We start from the raw sequence: 25420 nt of genomic DNA on the forward strand, positions 1-25420 counted from the left end.
ATTTGTTGGAGCTATCAGACAATATTGAATGTCTCCTGTCCAAACGCTGAGAGCTATGAGGCTCTATCGACTTCACTGCGGCAACGGACCACAATGAATGAGATTCAGGAAAGGATTAAAAAAAGAGAGGACAACATTCCCTTATCACGAAGCAGTTCCGACAATTTGAGCCTTCCATTCAGGTTCAAGATAAACCTGCTTTCCTGGCTGTGCCGTTAGACTAAAATAGATGTTAAAATATATTAGTGTTCAGACTGTTGCTAGTTCTCTTGGCTGCGAGGAAGATACCGCATATAATCAGTTTTAATTTTCATATGTTTGTGACAAAGCGCAAAGCTGCATGGTTTGGATGACAAACATAGCAGGAAAGTTCTCCTTTTTTCTCTCTCCCCTTATCCAAATTGCTGTTTTGACTGCAATCATTAAGGCAATAACAGAAGCGTTATTTTGGCAGCAGGTTTTAAAAAAACCATGACCTTAACAAGTCCTCTAACGATTTTGGACAAAATAATGACTCAACGAATTAATTTAGTCCTCTTGTGCAAATTAACTGTTTCCAAATTATGCATGTACACAAATCACTTCGCTCAGAACTGAAATATGGCCAGACTTGCTCAGCTGCAAAGGTGGCAGCCACTGAGACAAACGGCGTTAACTTTGTAGCTTGGGTAATCCTGGACAGGACACTAAGGCGAAGTATTTCTTTTGCAGTCGTTTCCATGGTATCTTTAACACCCACATACAGCAAGTAGGACATCGGTTGTTAAAAGTCTCATCCAAATAAATCCTACAAAGTAAATTGCATGGAACCCAATTTATCTACCTCGAAATGAAGTTTGCTGGGATTTGAACCTGTGGCTTCAGGAAAAAAAAAACCAACAGCCAGCAAACAGGCTCTTCAAACCTGATGTGCAAATCATTCAGCCATTCTATCAGCTTTAAGACATAAATAGTAAATTTGAAAGCGTATGCATGCATATATATATATATGTAAACCATACATAGATAGTTGTACCTACATTTGCCTGAGATTCATCATGCCCGTTGATTTCTGCTAATTCCTTGGCGCTTTTTAACTGGAAAGAGTAAACAAAAAAAAAAACCAAAACACAAAACAAAACACAACAAAACAAGCACATTACTTGAGTATTTCACGCAGTTATCTTTGATTTATTTGAAGGAGCATTTTATAAAGCTTCCAATGAGAAAAACAGATGGAGCATATAATTCTAATGAGTTTTTGCTCAAACCATTTTGAAACCAACATACTTAAGGCTTGATAGGTTGGCAAAAAAACCCAAGAAAATAATAAGACTGGGTCATTATTTTTTAAATAATAAGATTAGAAAGTAGTTTCAAGACATAAGAAGCGCACAAAATTGGCTCTCAAGAATAATAAACGATTTAATTTCCCATTCTTGTTGCTATTAATTTAAACTTTACAATATCTGCAAGTTGCCACTAGCTAAATAGTGTTTTGCTAATGATTACTTTTGAATGACATATTTTGAACTGTTTAAGATGCCAAAGTGCTACTCTACGTTTCCTTCCTGAGGAGGCATCTAAATAACTGACATGGCTCCTGGGTATGACGGAAAAGGTGGTGAAGAGAAGAACAGCTCTTTCATTTAACCAGTGGCAGGAAGAACCGAGGAGACATTGCCAGTTCCTAATATAAGATCCGAACCAAAACTTTTTTTTTTTTTTTCATCCTCTTGAATTAGCTTTTTGGCGAAAATCCAGGACTGGGGATTGTAAAAATCATTCGCAAGAGATTTAAGGCATGTCCTAGCTCATGTCTCGAGCCACAGTAAAATATGTAGTCGTTCGTCCTGTGATTGAGCAAAGGCAGAAAGGAGCAGACACCGCAGCTCTCCTGAGCCTATAAGCTGTGGAGGTTTGTACACTTAAATGAAGTGCTCAGAACCATTCACTCTTTAGGTAAATCTCTGAAAAGTCGTGCCTTTATTCTAACTTCATTCAGAGTAGGTATCTGAATTAAGTTATTCCAATTTAAGTTATCTCTGGGGTGGGGGGAAATGGGGAGCAGTAAACAGAACTTTCCTTCGCTTTCCTTCTTTTTTGGCAAAGAAGCTGGGGTTGATGCAACTGTTGATGATACAGCTGTGATCCTGAATGACAACAATCCTAAAATCCAGGTGAAATGGAACACTATTATGTTTCGGTTAGGTGTCTGACTCAGAAGCATTGGCAGACTACCACCCTAGGGCAGCTAGGTTACCTCCATCATCTTTTTGCCGCCTGGCAGCAACAGCTAAGCTGCGTGTGATTCAGCTTCCAGCTTCTCACACTTTCCAATCTGACAATGAAGGCCATGGTCTCTGCGCACCTTATTATGCAGGGCTGTAAGCTGCACAAGTTCAGGAACTGCTGCTCAAGCCTCTACACTGGTCCTGATGGCGAGGGAAGGGGGTGGCAATCCCTGATAAGGCAGTACAAAGGAAAGCTGGGGACTGCAAACTCATCAGGTGTCCTGGTTCAATTCACCGATGCTCATCTTTCAATAGCCTCGAAAAGTCTGCAATTTATACTGACAGCAGGGTGGTGCATTTCCAATGAATGCTACATGTTTTCCCTGCACTGAAAAAATAACCATCCTGTGAAACCACCTCACTGTGAGGACGGCTGGTAGGAACGATCCGGCAGGGCTGCTTCCAGCCAAGCACCAAAGTTAGGTATTTCTGCATTGCGGTGCAACCAAAAGGGACTGTTCCCTGATTCTGCCAACTCTTCGTTATAGAAATTCACCTCACGTGAGCAGTCCGATTGAGTTCCGCTGAATCACTCATCTGAATATGAGGTCAGGAGAGCACGCTCGCGTATGTAAAACTGCTCTGCACGCTAATGCCGTGTCCCGAGCGCTCAGGGAGTGCTGCTCATTATTTACCTTTTGCCTTTCCTTTTCCAGGCTGATAAAGTGTCGTCACCCCTTGGTGATTGCTGGCTTCTTGGGCAACGCTCTGCATGCGTTCTGCTGGTGACGTACCACTCCCTCATCAGCCACACGTGTGTCTGACGGAGGGTGGGCTCAGCCCCTAGCCTATGCTGGTCTGGCAGGTTTTCATCCCATCATGGTTTCCCACCATCGCTGCCCTGACACTGCTCCACTGGTTAACGTAACTCTAATGCAGACAGGATGCTTGAGCCTTTCCATCTCTTTTATTGCCTGCCATGCTCTGAAAAGGATGCCAGAGCTCAGGCACGAAGGTGCTAGCATCCACATCTACACTAGGACCACTTCTGTAGGAGGTGGAGGTGAACCGGTGAAGATAATGGTGGAAAACTTGTGGGTAGACAATATGCAACTGCATTCCCACAGGCTAAAGGGGTAAAGTCCCTTTTTTCCCAATATTGTTTTTTTCTAAATTAAAATTTAAATTATATTCTTCTCTCACATCCTAAATAGTGAAATGTTGGAATAGGAACCTCAGAAAAACACACAATATTGGAATAAAAGGACATGCCTTACCCCCTAGGCAAGGGGCTCCATCGCAGGTCGGTGGAGAACGTGATGTTACCAGCAGAGCGCATGCTGAGGCAACGCACTGAACTACGGCCAGTAACAAGCAAGAGCCTACCCAAAAGGAAAGGAGAAAGGTTGCGGAGTTCTAAGGGTCTGATGCATCTAATGCCGTGGTCGGGGTAGGTCTGACATAAACCAGCGGGCACGAACCCCTCTGACAACCAGAGCTGGTGGCCACGGGCCAGATCTGATCCAGAAACCTTTTGGCTACTGTAATGCAACGCAATACAGGAGAAAACGGGACCTCTCCCAGCAGGATGTCCCAGCCTGGATGCGGCTGGGTTGGTGCGACTGGATGAGCGCGAGATGTGCTGAGCCAGCAGATGTGCTCAGACACAGCTGCACCTCTCCGGGCAAACATGCCCGTGGTGAGGCAGGGCGGGATCCCTCTGCCAGCTTGAGACGAAAAACCAGATTTTAGCAAACGTATCACAAAACCAAGCCATAGAATCCAGGCGGGAGCCCGGCGCTATTTATTTTTGAAAGAAATGTTCGCATTTACTTGACTCTGCCTGATGATTTTCAATACCCATTGTGGATAAAACACACAGATGAGCTGCGGTGCTTGCAAAGGAAAGCTGTGAGCTTTGGCAAGTAGGGGTCATTACTGCTAGGGCTTCTGCTGTTCTGGAGAGTTTTGGAACCAGTTCAGGGTTGTTGGAGAAGCACGCTGTAGTGCTCCTCAGGAGTTCTGGCTACTTCCAGTCTTGGCCTTAGGCGTGTTTCAGAGCTAATTCTCAAGAGAAATGCAGATCCATCCTGCCTTTCTTCCAGACACTGTTTCATCTGCCTGCCTAGCATGAGCACACATTTGATTCACAATTAGTAGGAGTCTGCAGAGATTCAAAAGTCTGCCCTGGTGGTCCCTACCGGAGCCTAGCATTGTAACATCTTCCCATACATTTCTGCAGCATTTAATTGCTACCAAGATGTAAAATAACGTCACGCAATTTCATTTTTTCTTTTTCAGGAATTTTATAATGCTATACCTTGAATGCCATGTAAAAATGGAAATGAGATGCAATTATCTCAGTAGATCTGGTGGATTCTGTGCTTATAAAGACTCTGTCATCACCAAATCCATTCTTCTTCACAGCGCTTTGTGTAATACAGTCTTGCAACAGCTCTCATTTAGAAGGCTATCTCTGTAACCATAAGTGCTAAGAACATGTATCTGAACACAAAAGCTTTATTTTTCCCAGAATCTAAGTTGTTAGTTTCTAGATATATTTGTCACCAGATATGCTCAAAGACAAATGTTAAATGTGTCACAATGTCACAGCTTTCATAATGACGTTAAAAAGATCTGAAATAAGCATGGTTTACTTTTCCCAATATGTACATTAAATGTATAAATCTGTCTGCAGATGTATTCAGACATACATGCTGAAAAATCTTGAATATGAGAATCATCACCGTTTTGAACCGCTGCCATCTGAGCAATTCAGATCCCGCAGTCTTTAAACTGCAAGTACTCAACCCAGGCACTAAATATTTTAGTTCATAGTTTATCTGGAAAGGATTAAAATACATTTTCCAACCAGAGACTGTGCCCGCGATTCTGGCGTGTCCAAGCCACGTGGTCTACACAGACAACGCGCGTTTGGGCACACCGTGCTCGCACACAATGCACCGTTTCCTCTCCAGATTTACAGGCTTAGCACCACGTTTTCTTTTTGCTGCGTAACTACCCATCTTACCACGCTTATAAAACAATCCTAGCGAATACACTTCTCAGTGTCATAGAACACCTTAGTATCAAAGAAGGTATGACAATCAGATTTACAGAGGTTTGCTTCTCACTGCTTAAATAATTGCATTGATAGGCACTCTTTAAATGCCATTATCATGAAGTTTTTTGTATACTCGTGTCTGCATGAATAACACTGGAGATGCCACGCTCTTTTTCTTCAATACTAGTCCTAAAAGAAAGAGCTGTTCTGCTTCAAATATGTTTGCTTTTCAGGTGTATTTAACTCTCCCAACGTCATTTTTTTTTTTTATTCAGAGTGAAAACACATTTCACCGATATCCATGTAGAATAACATATGTGGAAATGTTGCTCAACACATGAAATTCAATATTGGATAGTGTCAAATACGGGCCCATATTCACTCTGTTTTCTCAATCTCCGTGTTAGCTCCAGCTGTGTTCACAAATGCTAATCAGAGCAGGCACACAGGCCACAAAAGGTTATGTCTTGCTCACGGCACAGTCTGTGGTCAGACTCCTGTGGATTTTGGAGGTGAAGCCGTGAGTCCTCCGTCCCCTCAGCACGCCTAAGCCAGCATTTTTCTCCCGCCAGAGACACTCACCTGTTCCTGCAGGACTTTAAGCATCGCTTGCGTATGTGTTTGCTCTTCCTTGGCTTGCTCCAGTTCGGATTTTTTGTTATTTAATTCTTCCTGGATGCTCAGCAATTGCTGCGCAAACAAAAGAAGTTTCTGGTTAGCATCGTCAGGATCCAAAGCGGTTTTAAATCCTCAGTTTGATAAATCCTCATTTCAAACAGTGCTTTGCAGACTGCTCCTACGTTTATTATTGTTGCATAATCTGCTGTGCCTAAATGGACCAGAGGTAAACTATTTTCATCTGCATCTCCTTCTGCAGCAGTGCTCCGCGAGTAACGCATCTGTTAATGTGTGTTAAGCTATTTGTTACGTTAAAGTAGAACCTCCTGGTACAGTATATCACCCACCGAGCGACTGCCACATTCATCTGAACCAAAATCTTATTTCCAGAAGTATATGCGGTGGTTTTAATAATACTAGGGTAAACACTACGGTACATAAATAATTTAAAAGCACAGCCCTTTAATATAATTAGTCATTGGCCCACAGCCATTTTCATTCTATGCAATGCAATATTCTGGAAAGCTTTCACATCGAGTTGCCAAGAAGAGAAAAGCTTTCCTTTTTTTCCCCCTTGTGCTGTGATATTTTATTAGATCAGGAAGACTGACGCCCTACAATCAATATGTCAGCCAGCAAGACTGCTGATCTGAACTGTCAAAACAAAAAGCTATGACCAAAACCTATTTTTATGAAGAGAATTCCCGGATGTAGGGACATCTTTAAAAGCCCATGTCCCCTGGTCTTGGCTAGCTTTAGGTTCTGCATAGATTTATTGTGACTATCAAGAGCAGGTCAGTAGATTTAGTTGATTCTGAAATAATTATATATTTTTGTATCGATGTGATGCATGTTAGACACTGCTGAAGAGCAAGAGGAGACAAACAAGATTAAAAAGGGGTTTACGGTGCTTTCCCTTAGTGATCAAGAAAGGAAACTATGATTTGCTGGGGCAACATATTGCTTGTAAGCACACTCTTTTTTAAGGACTACTTAAACAAAGAATTCCTTTACTAACTTGCATTACTGACCTAACCATGTGTCTAAGAGTCTAAAGCTTAGTTTATGCTTGTGCTGAGGACTGGTAACTCTGACTAAGACCAACGTTGCAGTTGTTCAGCATCTCGGTAAGTTATAGATAGCAAACCTAGAAATAGTCCCTGGCCTTGTTCCACCACTCTGGAAGTCCCAGGCATCAAAGCACTTGGCGCCAGTATTGTTTTCAGAGCTGCTTGGAAACAGATGACATTGCAGGGACTGATGGAGTTATTGGTAGTGTGTTTCTGCTGTAAGTGAACACCAGTATGATGGATTAATTCAGCTACTGAAGTGAAAATACATGTGCGTATATGTCTGATTATATCTCACACACTTTACGGTCCAGCTGGGTTAGCTTTCTGATGGATCTTGCCACCTGGACTGCTCCCCGGGAGCCTTCAAGAGACATTCAGGTATGTGGATTCACTCTACCACAGCACAAGAGCACTTCAAATCTCAAGATTTTACATACAGTGAAATAACAAGGTCTGTTCCACTGAGGCTCCCGCCCAACCAGCTTTTGTGTGGGAAGCTCTGCTTTGGCATTTCCTCACCAGGGATGGATTGCCTGTGTTCACCTTGCCTGTTGGGTACTGGTCTCTACATTTTCTGAAGATGTGCTGAATTTGTGTATATTGTCATATGTCACACACTGATACCCATGCAGGTCCTTAGCACAGTTACAGCTTTCCAGGCATTTCATAACTTTTTAGCTCAGAAGGGACCATTTGGTCACCTTGTGTAACCTCCTATTATTACAGACCATTAAGTTTCTCCCAGGATAGCTCTAGCTGATGTCTGCAATTTAGAAAGAAGAGACTCCAATCCTTGGAAGAGAAGCAGAGCGTACAAGACACCAGAAAGACAGCATAAGCCCTTTCAAGGGTCACTAGCTGAGACACCTGAGGTTTGGTAAGCAGATGCGTCACCTATATAGGGGCTGGTGAAATGTCCTCTCCTTCCCATCTGCAACCTGTTTGACCTTACACACCTGAACATGGCAAGGGTTTTTAAGAGAAAGGAGTCTTTACCCCCTATCTCAGTCATCTCTGAGCAGTTATGTCTCACCAGTATGCCAACCTCTGATGATTCAAAGGTAGGAGCCAAAGTGAACAAAATGATCTTCACACAAAGTCAGGAATTCATCTAGCCAACTATGTACTGGGGGGGGAAGCCCTCTTTTTGTCACCAGGCAATCAGCTGAAACCTTGAAGGATGGGATTGTGATTATTGTCATTGTCTCAGTGCAGTGCTACAAGTACTAGGGAGTCTGAGGAAGACCTCACAAAAGGTTTTGCTTGCTCCACAGCCTCTGAAGGAAGTGAATAGCCACGCGTATACAAGGAGAACATCACCACCATCCAGACTGCACCTTCATCCTGCTTCAGAGATTTTACTCCAGCTTCTGGGAGAAACCCTAGAGTCCATCCTTATGAACAATATAAACTCCCATCTGGAAGACAAGTGAGTTTTCAGTCCATCTCTGCCCCTGGAAAGCCTTTTTGCTACTGAATGACTGTTACAAATGGGAAATCAAATTTCACTCATGGGTTGAACCTGTTATACTTACACCAGAACTGAAATCTCCTTCCCCATTCCACCCACCCTCTCCACATGATTCTCCCATGGCCAAGTTCTACAAACCGCAGATCAGCTCACAAACTTCCACCGTTTTATTTTGACATCTCCCACTGTGATCTCCCACGGTGATTTAGCCTAATTATATCCCTCTTCCTTTGATCCTGACTTTTTCCATTTTGTGTTTGAAGCAATTTTTCCAAAACTGTCCGACCATGGGAGGAAGCGGTGTAGAAGACACTCTCTGAGGGCACGTATTTGGCTCTGGACCAGCCAGGAACAGGCATCCCAGGAAAACATACAACATGCTCAATCTCCTCGGGGTAACAGAGCGTGCATTCTGGTCGTGGTATGAGCTGCAAAGCACTTGGTAGGAGATAAAACCTTCCAGCAGTCTTAATGGTTAAACTGTCAACTACTGCAGGCTTACTGTGTGTGCAAAGGCTCCGATTTCCAAAGACAGCAAAAGGGTCTTTTTTTTCACGGGGGTGGAAAGCAGAGTATCTGTAACCGAGGTGCCATATTCCCACTCACACAAAAGGTTTTTCTTTCACAGAACTGGGACCTTCCCATTTGACCCCCAAAGATGTCAGAATTGTTTCAACCTTGTAGCCATTCCTTAGAGGTTTAACCTTCTTTCTTTTTCTCTCCCTCATACTTATCTCTAAAAGCTGCAGAACCTGCTCATTTTGCCTGGGTCGGGTTCTGAGATTTCTTTTTCCTGAGCGGTTGATGCCGCCACCAGGAAGTTGTAACAAGGAGTTATCCCTGCCAAACAGCATATTTTTTCCCTTCTAGTCTCATTTTGGAAAAGGAAGAAATAGCTTTGACTGAAAAAAAATATCAGCCTAAGCAGACGAACAGCCTAAAAAATTTCAGGACAAACACGTGATGTTTGGCAAAATTAGAAGCAAATGGGAAGAGGATCTTACACTGGCAGGAACGAGGCAAGTTTCATAACAGGGACTGCTGTCATGCCTGCTTATTAACAGACAGCCTCTCCGTAAAAAACGTAATGAATGATGCCAAGAGGATGGTATTTAATTATTCAAAGTTATTTTGTTTTTCACATAAATGTGCTTATTAAAAATTGATCCTATAGATATTTCTTCTGCCCTTCGGATTGCTTGCAAGCACACACCACAATCAGTTAAAATAAAAAAAAATTGGTCTTGGTTTTAATGTTTGTGCTGTCTGATATTGTTCCACCTACTTTGCCATCTCATCCAGCATTTCTGCCGGAGCTTTCCCTCATGCCCACCCACCCAGCTTTTGCTACCCCGCTTCCCACCCCTTATATCCTGCTGACTTGTCTCAGAGCTACTGCCAGCACAGCTGTCAAAGTGTCCCTTCCTTCAATCTTGTCTAACTTCTCTGGCCATTTCCTTTAAGCCCTGATGCCCCCAACTTTGTGGCACAGCTATGGCATTCAGACAGCAGATCCCCAGCGTCCTCAGGCCAAGGAGTGACTTCTTGGTTACACAGCCAGGAAATACCTGGCTGATTCTTCTGTTGCCTCCCAGTGGTCCTCAGTGTGCAATTCTTTGGGTCTCTGAGGGTCCCCTGCAAGTTATGCAAGGGTCTTTTCCCTGAGACAAAAGCCCAGTGTCAGGAAGCCGAAAAGCATCTTACGGTGCTCATGGCAGCTCTGAGGATCCTGGAGAGAGACACCTGCACATGGTAGAGATCCCTCAGCACCAGTCTGGAAGCTCAGCTGGTCTACGTGCAAGCAAAACCATTTGTCACCATGGCTGTCAGGTTGACCCTAAGGGATAAAGCCGTGTAGTAGGTCTAGATCAGACTGGTAGACATCACTGATGTCCTCTTACTGGCATTTCCAGAGAGGAGACAGGAAAGGAGAAATAATTAACCTACAGGTTGTCTCTCCAGAGACCAATCAATGCATTTTAGACAAAAAAATGCAAGGCGTGCTTGTTTCCAGTGCCAGCTCTGGAGCTGCTCTGTACAGAAATGGTAAATATCACTCTCCAGTGTTAAGCTTCCTTCATTCACGAGGACCAAATCCTCCCTGCACATAAGCAGGTAGCTAATTTCTTTATACGTCGGGGGGGGGGGGGAAGGGTGTGTGTGTTTTATTTTGGTTTTTTTTCACACATTCCCACCTCCGCTGATGAGTCTCTGTCAGAGACAGTTCAGCGCCGCCCATATTGCGCAGATCTCAAAAGCGCAGACAGAAAATTACCATCTTAAGCCAGTCTTCGCAGCTTCTGAAACAGTAAACATAGATGGCATTATTGAAGCCAGCTGAATTACCCAAACTGTGTACAACGCGGGTGCCAGTGTGGCCAAGAATGCTAACAACCGAACACACAGTGCCTCAAAATATACGAGAAGCCCTAAAGGGAAAGTAATAGCTTGCTGTAGTGTACCACTGTGCAGCCACGAAACACTCCTTCTCTTTCCTCTCCTCCTCCCTGCCCACGGTTCTTCGTTGCTCCCCAAAAGAACAGTGTTACATGTGTACATTTAAATATAAATTACGGACATATCTGCAAGCGTGGTCACACGCCGAGCCTAGCAGGACAGAGAAAGGTCTCCAAAGGCAAGCGCGGTTCCCAGCATGAAACCATCAACTTAGCGCGCTAAGAAAAGGGAGGCAGATCAGAAGAGACCACAGGGCCTGAGGCTGCACTTAAGATACTGTAAGGCTGACAGAATAATGAAAAAGAAAAACCAGCATTTGCCACAAGTTTAGCAGTTATGCTGCTGAATGGTCCTACCCTTGCTATTTTGGTTACGGTTTTCTCAACAGCTGCTTGAAATGAAGTACGAAAAGGTTACAAAGACCTTAAAGAAAGGGGAATAAAGAAGAGCAGACAAACGGACACCTCTGAGGTGGCAGCGCTGACTTTGATCACAGGTTGCGCAGGCGGTTTCAGCACCCCCAGCCTGTTCAGCCATGGGAAGGAGGCACATCAGTCAAAGAGGGATGGTCTTACTGAACCAACTCGGTTGAATGGCCACCTCTGACACCTAGTGAATTCAGGCAAACCGAATTCTCCTATCCATATAATGTTTGGGGGCAGCATATTACTCTCCACTTACTACCTATAGAGAATATGTCCCTGTAGAGGAAAAACCGGGAGACCTGATTCACTAGGTGCCTAAAATGAAGGCAAAACTTACACGCCTCAAATAGGCAGGCTGTAACCCAACCAAGGCTACTTTTTTCAGTCCCCATGAAACCAAGGCTTGTACACTAAACAGAAACCCCGGGAAGCAGCTCTCTCTTGTGCAAAAGTGCACCCCTTTCCCCTAAACTACACTAGAATCAGAGATCTAAAAAGTACCAAATCACAGGCATTGAAATGACTGCAGAGCTCACCTAAAAATTAAAACACTCACTTATGCTAGCAATTCCTGAGATTATTTTTTTTTCCCCAAGCAAAACCTTGCTGTGTCTTTTCTAACTTTATTTTATAGAAAAAAAAAGAAGCTAGAGTTTGCCAAATGGAAAAGGACAAAAAAACAGCTAGGAAAATAAGTGTTTGAAAATTCTTAGAAGCTATTCACAAATACAGAGGGGAAGGACGGTAAATATTTCTTTTCAGAATCCTCCTTAGGTAGAAGGAAAAGAAATAATGAATCAAAACGAAATCTCAGGTACACAACCAACTGCAAAATAAAAATACAAATCCCTCTCCCAGTACTTCCACGCATCTTCTGGAAGTGTGTTTTTCTCTGTCTTTAAAGACAGACGAGATTTCATATCACAAATGGCCAGCACATGGCGGGCTTGAATAATGAGAAAGTGACTTCCCAGCTGAGCAAATATGCATTAGTAACAAGACGCTGATGAGGCCAGACAAATCACCAAGGAAACAGGAGAATGTGAAAGACAAGTTGAAGAAGCTTTAGAAATGAGCCCTCAAAGAAGCTAGCCATGTTGCAGCAGAAAGGGCAACACACATGCCATCCTAATGTATGACAAGGCATTATTGAAATTAAGAGTATGATTGTGGGGTTTTTTTTAAGGCAATAAAAAGAAACACAACATAACGTTTCTCATCCCTCCCACCTCTCAGGGACTGCCTCTGTCGTATGACGGCGTTATTTGGATGGATCGTGGGGTTTGCAATGACGAAAGACTCCCCAGTTCTGAGCTCCTCGCCCTGGGCTGGTGACGAGCTGCACGTGGATCAACAGCCCAGCTCCTGCTTGTTGGGCAGCCACTTGCAAAGTGAGTTTTCCTCTGGCCAGAGGCAAAGACCATGCTGAAGATGTTAGCTCCACAGGTTAACCACCTCAGAGGGGGCCGGGGTGCTGGGCATACAGCTGATGGGTGTCTATGGTGGCACTACTGAAGAACTCTGTCTTGCTGCTTCCTTAGGGAGATGTTTGCTGTGTTCCCCTCCCCTTGTTATAAGATTGACTGCAGAGGTCCTACAGCTTTACAGCACTCGGAGCAGGAGCAGGCAGGACTGAATCTGAGAAATATGCCAAATGAGAAAACAGACAGATGGACAGGCTGAAACTACCTAAAGGGAAGTTACAGAGAAGCTGGAGTCAGGCTCTTCACAGGTAAGGACTGAGGGCGAACAGACACATTTTAACAAGAAATATTTCTGTTACATATAGGGAAAATATTCCACAGTGAGGGTGGCCAACCATGTGAACAAGGGCTCAGATAAACTATGGCTTCTCCATCCTTGTAGGCACTGAGAACATAGCTAGACGAGGCCCTGAGCAAAACTGAGACAACTCCAGAGCTCATCCTGCTTTGAGCAGAGGGATGGTGTACGCGACCTCCAGACGTCCCTACTGACTTACATTATTCCATGGTTCTAAAAATTACCTAATAGATATCAGATAATTAAATCACTATTATTTTGTTTCTATGAAGCATAGTAATTCAGCCACACCAACTACAAGAGGCAGTGTTTGGGGTTGGACAGTAGACGAAAAAAGAACATGGATGATGCAATGAATAGCTTAAGAGCCAGTCCTACAGCTTTCCTTTGCTAAGGAATTTTTAAGCATGTCTCTTACCCCAGTCAAGAAAGACAAATTCTCTTAGGTTACAGAAAAGACCCAAGTCCTTAGGAACCTTACAGAATCAATCCCTCCTCTCAAAAGTGAAATTCTCTCAACTTACTAATACTTTGTGCTAGCATCAAGGATCCCTCTCTGGGATCTGACTTTCAGAGCAGATTACACAAGGTCTTTGATTTTGATGGTGATCCGTGGAGGGGAGAAGTCTGACTGAAGCCCATCACACCTCATCAATAAAGCTCCCTCCTACCTTTGCTAAATGAGGTGACTGGCATGTTACATAGCCCTTGACTTTACTGGCAATAGGTGAGGAGGCAGGTGGGCTTACAGTTTGGTCTGATCCTGATCAAAGGAAGAAGGATGATCCTAAATGAGTGTCATGTTCCCTCTGCCCTCGTATCTGGCCTGCAAGGCAACCTGATATGATGATGACAGTCAAAAGAAGACATTCATAACAACCTCCTCTTCTCCAACCTTTCACCCATACCTGTCCATTGTGGACACTTCCTCAGTAGGCAATGGCACTTCAACTGTATGATCCCATCTCGTCTTTCATGGAACTGCAAATGAGCGTGATACAGCACACTCTTCCCCCACAAACCGAAACACATTTTTAAAATTTTTATTTTCCAATTCAAGAAGAAATCTTTTACCAATTTTAAAGGAGAATAAAAAGACCTGACACATTTTAATTAAAAGAATGACATTAGGGAAAAGAATCAGTTTGGCCAGTGGTATTTCCATTGAAACACAATTCCTAGTAGTGGAAGCAGAACTCCTAGTAATGAAAGCTTCAAATGCATTTGGAAACCGTGTAATCAGCAAGCCAACACTAGTATTTAGGACTCACGTAGGATCTCTTGATCCCAAAACTTATGAGATCTATCCCGCACCACCACTAGACTACACAAGCATGTTAACGAACATACTAGTTGATTTCTTTCATATTTTAAATAAAATATGGGTGTCCAATTATTTGTCTCCAAAGTGCTTATTCTTGCTGCCTATCTCAGTTTAGCTTTGCCAGTGGCAGCAGGCAAAAAGATGCTACCCTCCAGATCTTACCACTAGAACAGCTATCAAGAATATGGTGCTTAAAGCATCTGTAGGCCCTTATTTACACTTCCCCTAATATTGTTGAAGTGGTGGTGGCAGAAGTGGGAAATTAAACACTACTTTCAATAAGGAAAGGTTGTTAAACACAGAGGAGAACCCATTTGGCTTGTCTGAGATCTGGTAAATAATTAGCACTTAATTGCCAGCTGCTCTTTTTTTTTAATATAATCTGAAAGAGTAAGTATTTTCTGGAAGTTTGAACGTGGACAGTACTATACAGAGCCCTGAAAAGCACATGGGAACAAAGATAATACTTATGGGAAGATGTCTCTCTTTCCCAGGAGCACACATATTTCTTAACCAGTTTCCAAAAATCAACCGTAGGGTAAGAGAAGAAAATACAGGCCTGGAAGTGAACATCTGGATATTGGGTCCACTCCCTCGCACCTATTTTATATCCACTCCCTATAAAATTATCGGTGTTGATCAATATTGCCATTACTACTCCAGTGCCACTTTTATAGGAAAACAGAAAGATATAACTGGAATTCATACTGCAAGAGTAGTAATAAAAAACATTTCCAACTTAATTATTCTGGTCTGTTTATTCAGCAGGTAAAATGCAAATACAAGAGGTAATGTTTATTATCTCTCTTATTTACCCTTCTCTTTAATACTGCATTTGGAGAAGAACCAGTTCATAGTTGTGCGTAAGTACATTGCGTGGGTTATACACTGAATAGGTTTGGTGAGCAAAAAGTAGGTGGAAAAAAAAAAGTCTACAAATCTCCTCTACATTTAAGCTATATTAATAAATATAGCCATAACATGCTCCATCTATTCAACAATGGTGTTAATTTCAATGATAAACTGCTACTAGAACCTGTATATTTAAAGGTAAATGGTTGTTATAATGGTTATGGAGCTCACGTGGCACCAGATTTGGCAATTTTCAGCCAACAGCATATGTGTCCGTGACTTCTGACATTTCAGAAAGTTTGTATGTGAGCCAAAGGAATGGCCGTGACAGTTAACAACATCTGTGAAAGATCTGAGAGCTGCAGACCTAAATGCCGGCTGAGGCTTACTGGAATTTAAAAGGGGGCAGATTGGTTAGAAGAGCGACGTGAAAAAAAGGTCTTGCGATGCCCTATCCTACTAGCTGATGAAGCCTCCTGGACAGAAACGTGCTCTTCCTCCCTTAAAAAAAGGGGACCATGGGAATACTCAGTTCTTCCCTTACTTGTATGAGAAAAACCTACACTTCATAACAGGATAGGAGAGGAAAGATCTGAGCAACGCCTTCGTTGCTTGTAGAAAAAAACAATTCTGCTAGCTCAGTGAGGACATCTGAAAACAGACTAGCTCTGCTCCAGTGGCTGGGAGTGGTAGAAATCAAATTCATTTCAAAGGCAGCACAGTGAGGCCAACACTAGTTACCTCTGGCTTTACGACTCAGAATGGTTACTCTACGTTAGAGGTATATGATCTTGCTCAAAAACCTGAGAGATGACCCTTGTGCTATCTTACTTAGACAAATAGGTCCTAACCCGGCTCCCAGTGACTGTACTGTGGAAGCTGTGTGCGCCCCACAGTCCTTGTCACCAAATACATACCCTGGCCACCCTCCTTCGAGGGGGCAGTGAGTGTAAGGAGGGAGCTGCGATGCTCTTCTCACCCTCCTGACCACAACGGTGAGGGACATCACAGGCCAAACTGTCCTTCCCTGAACGAGCACTGAAAGCCTGAAAGGATTGCTAGTCACCTGGCATTTATCAGAGCCCTTTAAAAATAGGTGCGTAAGTCTCAGATGCACTTGCTATTTATTTCACATGCTAAACGATTAGTAAACTGCAAAATCTAGTCCTCAGTAGGTAGGAAATGACAGGAGCAATGCGGCCTTTGCAGTAAGACCTCGAGTTGCATATTGAACAGGAAGGACAGGAAGGTACTGAATAGGCGATGATTAACTCTGCAGCACAGAATGGGGAAGGGTCTCTGAGGCATACGAAGCGAAACACACAGGCGGTAACTCTGGTGGTTCCTGGCTTACGAGTGCTCAGGTTCGCAATCTGCCTTGCTATTAGAGTGAAATTGATATTGTTTGGGGGGAAAAAAGGAGACAAGACAAAAGAAGACTTTGATCACGCTGTACCAGAGGGACATCCACGTGGGCCATCAACACGGCCAGGGTATGTTCAGTCTTCTGCCGAAACTGTGTTCAGTTCTGGGCCCCTCTGTACAAGAGAGACACTGAAGTGCTGGAGCGTGTCCAGAGGAGAGCTACCAGGCTGGTGAGGGGTCTGGAGACCAGGTCATATGAGGAGAGGCTGAGGGAGCTGGGCATGTTTAGCTTGGAGAAGAGGAGGCTGAGGGGAGACCTCATTGCCCTCTACAACTACCTGAAAGGAGGTTGGAGAGAGGTGGGTGTTGGCCTCTTCTCCCAGGTGAATAATGACAGGACCAGAGGAAATGGTCTGAAGTTGCGGCAGGGGAGGTTTAGGTTAGATATTAGGAAGAATTACTTTACTGAAACAGTGGTCCGGCGCTGGAACAGCCTGCCCAGGGAGGTGGTTGAGTCACCATCCCTGGAGGTATTTAAGAAACATCTAGATGTGGCACTTCAGGGCATGCTCTAGTGGCAGAGATTGTAGGGGTTTGGGGTTTTTTTGGTTTTTTTTTTTGGTGTGTGTATGGTTGGACTTGATGATCTCAAAGGTCCTTCCAACCATGAAGATTCTATGAATCTATGATTCTATGAAACACCCCGAGGTAACAGAGTCGGTGGCACCCGCAGCAGCACTTCAGCCTTGGTGTTAGCCCTATGCCTACCACCCACGCCTGTTCCTGTTGTTCTTGCTTTCCACCCCCAGCAGTAATTTTAGGAGAGGCACCCTCGCACATCCCCTGCTCATGCAGTAACCCCCTGGCTAGGCTTTAATGCACCACTGCCAACGAAGGGGAGCCGGTGCTGTCGCTGTCTGTTAGGACTATGAACCCCAGCTTGGCTAATGAATCAGGCCCTTCAGGGGACTGGGGCAATGGGGTGCCTCTTAAATGTCCCAGATAAACCCTGGCATTTGCGATAGAAGAACTGTAGGCACTTGTGTACATTTCCCGGAGAAAGTATAGGTGGAAGCATGTTTTACATGGGAATTTCTGGATGACACCCTTGCCTGCAGGAGCTTAAATTAGGCCCATCATGCTCAGGGAGTTGTGAAAGGAAAGAACATTATCATATATTTACATGATGCTATGAAGCACAGTGCAGAATTACTGGCCGATTGGCAAATGAACCAGTTCAGGAATCAGTCCAGCTAAGCAATCATGGTCCCATACCTTGGCCAATTAAGCCTGATGAAAAGATGGAACTAGCTTGTTCAATTAGAGAGCCATGCTAAAGGAGGTGTGCTGTGTAGATTTAGGACTAACTTGAGGAGCGAAACATCGTACCGATGCCTGCATTATGGAGGTTGTTCATGAACAACCCCAGATGGCCAGTAATAACCTAAAATTTACTTGGATATATGCTAATGAGTGACATCTCCTACGTGGCAAACTGACATTTTTTCAAAGGCTTATAATACTATCAGTTTCAGGCAGATTTTATAAAGGACTTGGAAACCACATCATTAATTCAATAGCGACTCACTGTCAAATTCTGAGTGCCTGTTTCAAAGCATGAAGGTGGCAAGTGCATTCTCCTCAAGAATTTTCTTTGGTGGACAACAAACGAGAAAAGCGTGGTTTTCACACTTTGTTCTTGGAATGGCTGAAATATTTTGATGAGAGTTTTTCAAAAGAATTCTGCTTGCTACTCCACATGGGATATGCTAACCCAAATGGTTAATATTTGGAAAAATTATATACCCACTGAAAACTGAGTCCTGTAATGGCAAGCATTAAGCAACGCTACTAGATGGTTATTTTCTGCATTACCTACAGTCATGTACCTGGTAAAACATTTCAGGCAGAGAGACAAGATTTCAGAAATTCTCACAACCGTTCTGTGAAGTATTGTAAAAATAGTTACGACTAAAACATCCTTCCTTGTGATCACAGACTTTGTTAGAGAATACCAAACACTGCCGGAAAAACGGAGCCATTCGGAAAGTGATCTGCTCGGTATGTGTGTTCTCCTATAGAAATAAATTGAAGGCAATACCACCTATGCAGCAGTGACAAGTTAATTCAATTTCCATCTCAAAATCAGGTAAAGTGTATCTCATTTGTTACCATGGATACAAGACATTATTTCAATTTGTTTGAGATCTCACAGTGGGTATGGAATTAAACTGTGACACAGTTTTATGGAGGGAGTGGACTAAAACCCCAGTAAGTTCAGTGTCATTAGTCCAAAGGATTTTCTTTTTTAGAGACAATAAATAAGCAGGTTGCGACTGCTGCCCATAAGGTATACTTCATAAGCAAACATCTGTGTGATTCTGCTGATGCTACTTCTGATCAGTAGGAGTGATGGAAGAGAAAATAAACATTCATTTCATCAGTCCTGCAAATGCGGGAAAGAATCCTGAAAAATGTCCAGATGGTAGAACTACATAAAAAAATACACTGATGTCATTTGCTATTGTTTGGCACCAAATATGTTTACAAAAAAACATCTTGAGTCTGAAAATGCATCCCAGATAAACCTGCTTTTCAGGCTGCAGCTCAAATCACTAATCCTCTAGTTCTCAAAGTTAGAAGAAGAGATGTATGAAAAAGCAGGGGAGAACGAAGAGGCAAAAAGGAGGAGGAATACATTTTTTAATGCTGATATATATGTAGGGTTCAGGAATTCAATGGCATTCAGTTTACCTTGTCTGAAATTAATTTTAATATATACAAAAGCATAAAAGGGAATACAGGTCTTCTTGTTAAATTATTACTACTCAAGTCCTGGCTATATGTTTAATATTTCATAGAGAGACTGATTTCCATAGAAGCTGAGCACCTGCTATACTGATGGATTTCAGCTAAGGTTGTCATCTCTCAACATTTACAAAACCAAGCTGAGATAAAACAGAGTCTACCTAAATCAAAGGTTTATTTCTAAATATGCATGCATGAACTGCATGAAAAGCACAAAGGTTATGGGATGTCATGACTATGGCTAATCATTGAAATCCAAAGCCATCATCCAGCTGCTTAATTGACTGATAATTTCCCACCAAATATTCTGAACTCCACCTCCTGCGCTCCTGTGTTGCTGCCCTCCTCAGCATATTGTCAGATGGGATTATCCGCAATGTCTTCTCCAGCTCCTTGGGCCATCTCTAATTATATCCCGTTGGGAGTTAGAAGGTCTGACCCCGAGATGGCGAACTAGAAAAATTCAGTACCTCACAGCAAAATCCCCACGAACATAAAAACTCTCAGAGAAACAGGGACTACAGTGTCCATTGCTAGCTGAACAGAGAGATAAATTAAGTTGCGTTCCGTTATTGACTTGAGATATTAACATTTCCTTGAAGTAACAATAGAAATCTATTTATAGTCTACAGACTTGATTATCCCTCATCCAGACCCCAGGTAGGAAATTATAATAATGCAAAATGAGCGTCAGGGCTCTAGCATTTTGATTTAGTAGTATTTTGTGCCCACTTTTCACTGATTTTAATGGAGAATTAGCACCAGGCTAAAATTTAGCACAATATTTATATATGCAGTTAAATTTAATGAAGCCAGTGATATTTAAGTATCCATTTATATAAGGATAAGATCGGAAATAGACCTCAAGCATACCTAAAGTATACTGAAACCTGAAGTATTTCTGATTAATGACTTTGTTCCTAAATTCAGGAAAGATTTTACTCCTGAACGGTCAATGACTCATTTTCTATTTTTCAAATATTTTGTTCAGAATTACTCCACTATACCATAGATCATCCTAATTTGGTAGAACCCTGCAGGTTTTGTAGGGGTATAAACACACACGTAGGCTTGTCTTGTGCACTCTTATTTGGTGGTAGGTGGGATTTGCAGATTTTTTTGATTCGATGGGTACCACGACAGCAATGCCGCTCCTAATCCAACCAGGCAGCTCATAGGTAAATGAACATCTCCTGGTTTTTGTCATAAAAAAAAGCAGCTTAGTACAATCTGGAAGTGGGCACAACTTGTCCCCTTCTGGAATCTAATAATCAAGAGTGACAGAGGAGCGCACACATTGCTTCAGGGCACAGACGGAGGAGGCAAAATTCACCTCCGCAGTGACATCTTGAGAAGCTCCATTCTAGATGGGAGCCCAAGCCAGTGTCGTGGTGAGCCACTGCCCTTGCGCTCTGTCAGGTAGCAGCTGAATACAAGTTAGGTTAGAGGTTAGGGGGGCAGGAAAGAGGTTAGACACGCGCATGTTGAACGAGGGGCGCTTCATGTGTTAGTGGACCTGCCAGACGAAGCAGTGGGAGCAATACGGATGTGCTTGCCAAGAGCTGCCCAGCATAACGTCAGGAGCACACTGACAAATCAGGGAGAATGGATCAGGCACACTGAACTGCCCCTGCAGGCACACATTGCAGTTTCTGTCTGACCGATGCCTGAGAAAAAGCTTTGTTGCTGCACTAAACCACTCAAAAAATTGCCTGAATGAAAAGGTTCCGTCCATGGGTCAGCCTAAATGGTAAGAGCTCAGGAGACAGCGTTGATGTTGCTATCCACGTGCAAGTTAGCAGGACAAGCTGGAGAGGTCTCAGTCATCCTCGAACAAGAGTCAGCAGAAAAAAAGACAAAGCGGAGAAGTGGAGATGCATCTAAAGAACCAGATGAATGCAAGCCCAAGCATCACAGAGCACTGGCTATGCTACACCCAACAAATGTTCTTGAACTGCTGTGCAGAATTAGGGCCAACTGGATTAAGTGAGGAGAGCAACAGGGGATGTACCGAAGTAATTTGTTCCTAAATAAATATGCACAAGGACTTTTCTTGAATCAATGGGTTTACAGTTTATGAATTCCTAGAATGACTATCCCGAAAGGTACCCCCAATTCCTCTTCCCCTTTCCCCCATCTGAAATCCATAAGATTTTGACTCTGAAAAGAAATCAGGACCTTCATGACTATTAGTCTGGAGTACAGCACAGCCCCATGGTGCTACTTTCCTAAAAAAAGAAAAAGAAGACCTGTTCTCTTTTTCCTTAGCAATACCTGCTGCATGCCTTGCATTGTCTGCTGTAGGAACTGCAGCTGCTGATCCTTCGTAAGGCTTTCTTCTGTTCGAAAGAGCTGTCCTTTCTCCTGTTTCAGGAGCTCCACTTCATTCCTATAAGCATCCAGCTGCCATCGTAGACTATCGTTCTCTTCCTTTAGCGCGTACGCCTGGGCGGCTAGAGCTAAGAGAAAATGAAAATGCAAAGAAATCAGTAAAATAGATTGTTTCCTTACAAATAACGCAGAGGACATTGTCAGGGGAGATGACAATAGAGCTGAAAGCCAGTGCGACATTTCGGAGCTGAGACAAGACCCAGCAGAGCTGAAAATGATTAGGTTCTGGCACAGGCTGTTGCTGGGAAGTTATTTCCTGGGATGGAAGGAGCCATAAAGCGACCCTGGATAATTCAAACGCTACTTGCAATCTGGCTGCTAAATTTAAGCTTATATTTTAGGAAGAAACTGGCACGCAGTCCAAGGGCAAAGCACCCACCAACTCGACAATGTTTTCCCAGCGATGTTATAGGAACTGATACAGCCGTTTAGTATTTACACTAGTCTAGCGGCCAGATGTTCCAATCGGATCTGTGCTAAGGAATTTTGACTACGTAAAGTTGCTGGGTTTAATCCCATGGGAGAGGAAACGCAGAAATTCCTCTCCAATCTCGCTGTGAATTACTTCGTAGCAATGGTTATGAGGAACCATTTAGACAGAAAAATGATGTAATAGAGTAAAATTATATAAAATGCAAATGCTCAAAAAAGTGTTGGCACTACAAGAACATTACTACATTAAAGGCATTGAAAGACACTTAAGTCATTTCCTTAGGAAGCTCCATTTGGCCCCTTTTCAATTTAGAATGGCATTTTTATTATCATAACTGATAGCAGGTGTTTGTGAAGAAATCGATTAGTATGCAGGGATGGAAATTACATTTGCCAAATGACTTGCACAGTCTGCAATATAAGCTAAAATTTGTGTAGCAAAAGGCAGAAGGCTATAAAGCATGTACTAGGCACATTATTTAAATAAATTATCGGAACATAAATACATATAGGGAAGTGTGGCATTCATTACTTTAGGGATGTGGTTATCGTCCTATAGAGGAGCCCACTCCTGGTAGTATTTATACTTGGCAGCAGCAGTGGTCATTTGGCATAGCAAGCTGCTGTACTATACTATTTTCCTCCTTGGAACCTGGTAACACAACAACATTACAGAGCAGCTGTAATTAAAAAACAACAATCCACCATAGCCAATTCTATCAACATTTGGTAACTGAAGCACATAACTGATTTACATTCCTGATTAAATGATTTCAGGCTTGGTATCACAGAATTCTTTCTTGCCCACCTACAATAGCAATATGGTTAAACTCCAAATTATAGGAAATTGTATATTAACTCCATTTAATGTCAGGCATCTCTTGAATAGACCTTCTGCAGATAGAGAGTCCCCTGTTCCCCATGATAACATGGTTCGACACGTTTGTGAAATTATATCAGCACTTAGAATGTCACAATATTTCATTACCAATAAAAATGTTTTATCTTTGGTAGGACAAATCTACCTTTTTCTCACATAGTTTTTACTGTTTTTAAAATAGCACAAATGCATCATCCAAAATAAAGTACAGTTAGCTACTATTCAAATACAGACACGGATTGGTTATTGCGCCTAATTTGGATATTCTACAGAATCTCTCTGGAAGATTTAGCAACAGTTACAGTATTGTTACATCAAATTAAATTGTTCTGAAAAGCATGTAATCATCCTTCCATGACAAAATTTACCCTCAAGAAATTGCAATGATGAGTCCAATGGGCAAATAAGAGGATGAAATCCCTTTTTTTCTTTTTTTCTTTTTTTTTTTTTTTGTAAAAGCCAATCAGCTATAATAAAAGAAAGGGGGGAAAAAAAAGAGTCCGAGAAAATAAAAACCTCAGTCTAACAAAAACTCATGTCAAAATTAAACAGTTTGGGTTGGAAGGGACCTTTAAAGATCATCTAGTCCAAACCACTTCCCATAGGCAGGGACATCTTTCACCAGACCAGGTCGCTCGAAGCCCCATCCAGCCTGACCTTGAACAGTTCCATTGATGGGGCACCCACAACTTCTCTGGACCACCTCTTCCAGCATCTCACCACCTTCATTGTAAAGCATGTCTTCCTTATGTCCAATCTAAGCTTACCCTCTTTCAGTTTAAAACCATTGCCCCTTGTCCTGTCACTTTAGGCCTTGATTAAATCATCTCTCTGTCATTTGTATTCTCTTACTCCTACCAGACTCTTCCACGATTTAATTTTTTTTTTTAATCTAATACTCAATTCTAGCCAAAAAACTGTCTACCCTTCTGCTCTCTGAGAGCATGAAAGGAGACCATCATGGGCATACTTGAGTTTTTAAGAGAGGCTTGGCAGCAGTAATTAATCTGCTGTCCATCACCTAATCTACCTCTTTAAAAACTTCTGAGAGCTGCTGTGTAAATGGAGGGTGTAAGGCCCACGCACTTGTTAATCACCATCCCCACTGAAATGTGGGTTAGGACCCAGATTCAGCCAACCCTTACTGGGGAAGCAGCTGTTGTGTGTTTTCTGGGTCACACTACAGCCCAGTTGGAGAAGTCCTTCTCCTTTTTGTCCTCCTAGGTGAGTTCAGGCTGTTGAGTGGAGCTAGGCACAGCACAAGAAGTTTGCTACAGGGGCACCAAATTAGGGGAAATAGAAAGGGCTATGACATACTGCACACGTAAGTAAGCTGTAGGTGATGAACATATTAGGGTTTAAAAAATAAGTCACTGAAACGGAACAAGACACAGTATATATGAGCAGTGAAGGTAACTGCCCGTTTTTCCTGTAGAAATACGATGCAGTTTTTTTACTGCTAAAAAAACCCGAGTTGCACCTCTGAATGCCATTATTTCATGTCAATATTTTAAAATTATATTTAGTATAGTGTATTAAAACCTATATGACAATAACTACATTGCGGTACTACCAAGAAGTCCCATCCGAGGACGGGCACCCTGTTATTCTAGATTGCAGACACTGGAAGACAAAGGCTGTGTTTGAAAGAGTGAAAGAGGTTACAATTTGTTTTAACACAAAATGGAAATATCCCAAACAACCTAAAATGAGAGAATAAGAACACAGCAGAGATAAGTTCATGATATTAGGCAGGATTCCCAGAGGTGTACAATTTCTTATCAACATTATTATACACTCTGGTGATCTTCCCAGACGCTCATAGTAAGAAATTAAAGACAGAGTCCAAGGTAGAAATATGTCCTTAAATAAGGAGGATGCAACACATATAGCAGCGGTGTAACAGAACACTAAATTGTCACAAGCTTTTAAATGAATTAATTACAGATAAGAGTCCACAAACGGTATGACATTAAATACATGTAGTTCCTTTGCTATTTAATTTAAAGACACAAATAGTGCAGACAAAGTGGTTACCAGAAAGGGAGAATAAGTCAAAGAAAGACTCTGGTGGACCCCAGGTGCTCCAGCTCATCAACACTGGATAACTGCTTTCAACACAATCAGAAACGTTCTTTGTGTTGACCTAACGTAACTATAATTTTAAGATCTTTGTATTTTAGTGCACTAAAAATAAAATAATCCTGGATTCAGACCGATGTCTCTTTTGATTCCAAACAAAATACCTATTATATATAAAACTAC

General features: G+C 42.5%; 1 protein-coding gene across 15 annotated transcripts in view; it reads right to left on the reverse strand.

Annotated features, from left to right (window-relative positions):
* Nucleotides 1-25420, reverse strand: part of ENOX1 (ecto-NOX disulfide-thiol exchanger 1) — a 383990-nt gene that overhangs the window by 23809 nt on the left and 334761 nt on the right. For all 15 annotated transcript variants that reach the window (XM_074564894.1, XM_074565012.1, XM_074565005.1 and 12 more), the window contains 3 exons: nt 21727-21911; nt 5860-5967; nt 1020-1076 (listed from right to left, as the gene is read on the reverse strand). In XM_074564894.1, the coding sequence (XP_074420995.1) occupies nt 1020-1076; nt 5860-5967; nt 21727-21911 (350 nt within the window). The remainder of the gene's footprint in view (nt 1-1019; nt 1077-5859; nt 5968-21726; nt 21912-25420) is intronic.

The sequence above is a fragment of the Larus michahellis genome, chromosome 1 (genome assembly GCF_964199755.1).
Source record: "Larus michahellis chromosome 1, bLarMic1.1, whole genome shotgun sequence".
NCBI classification, from domain to species: Eukaryota; Metazoa; Chordata; class Aves; order Charadriiformes; family Laridae; genus Larus; species Larus michahellis.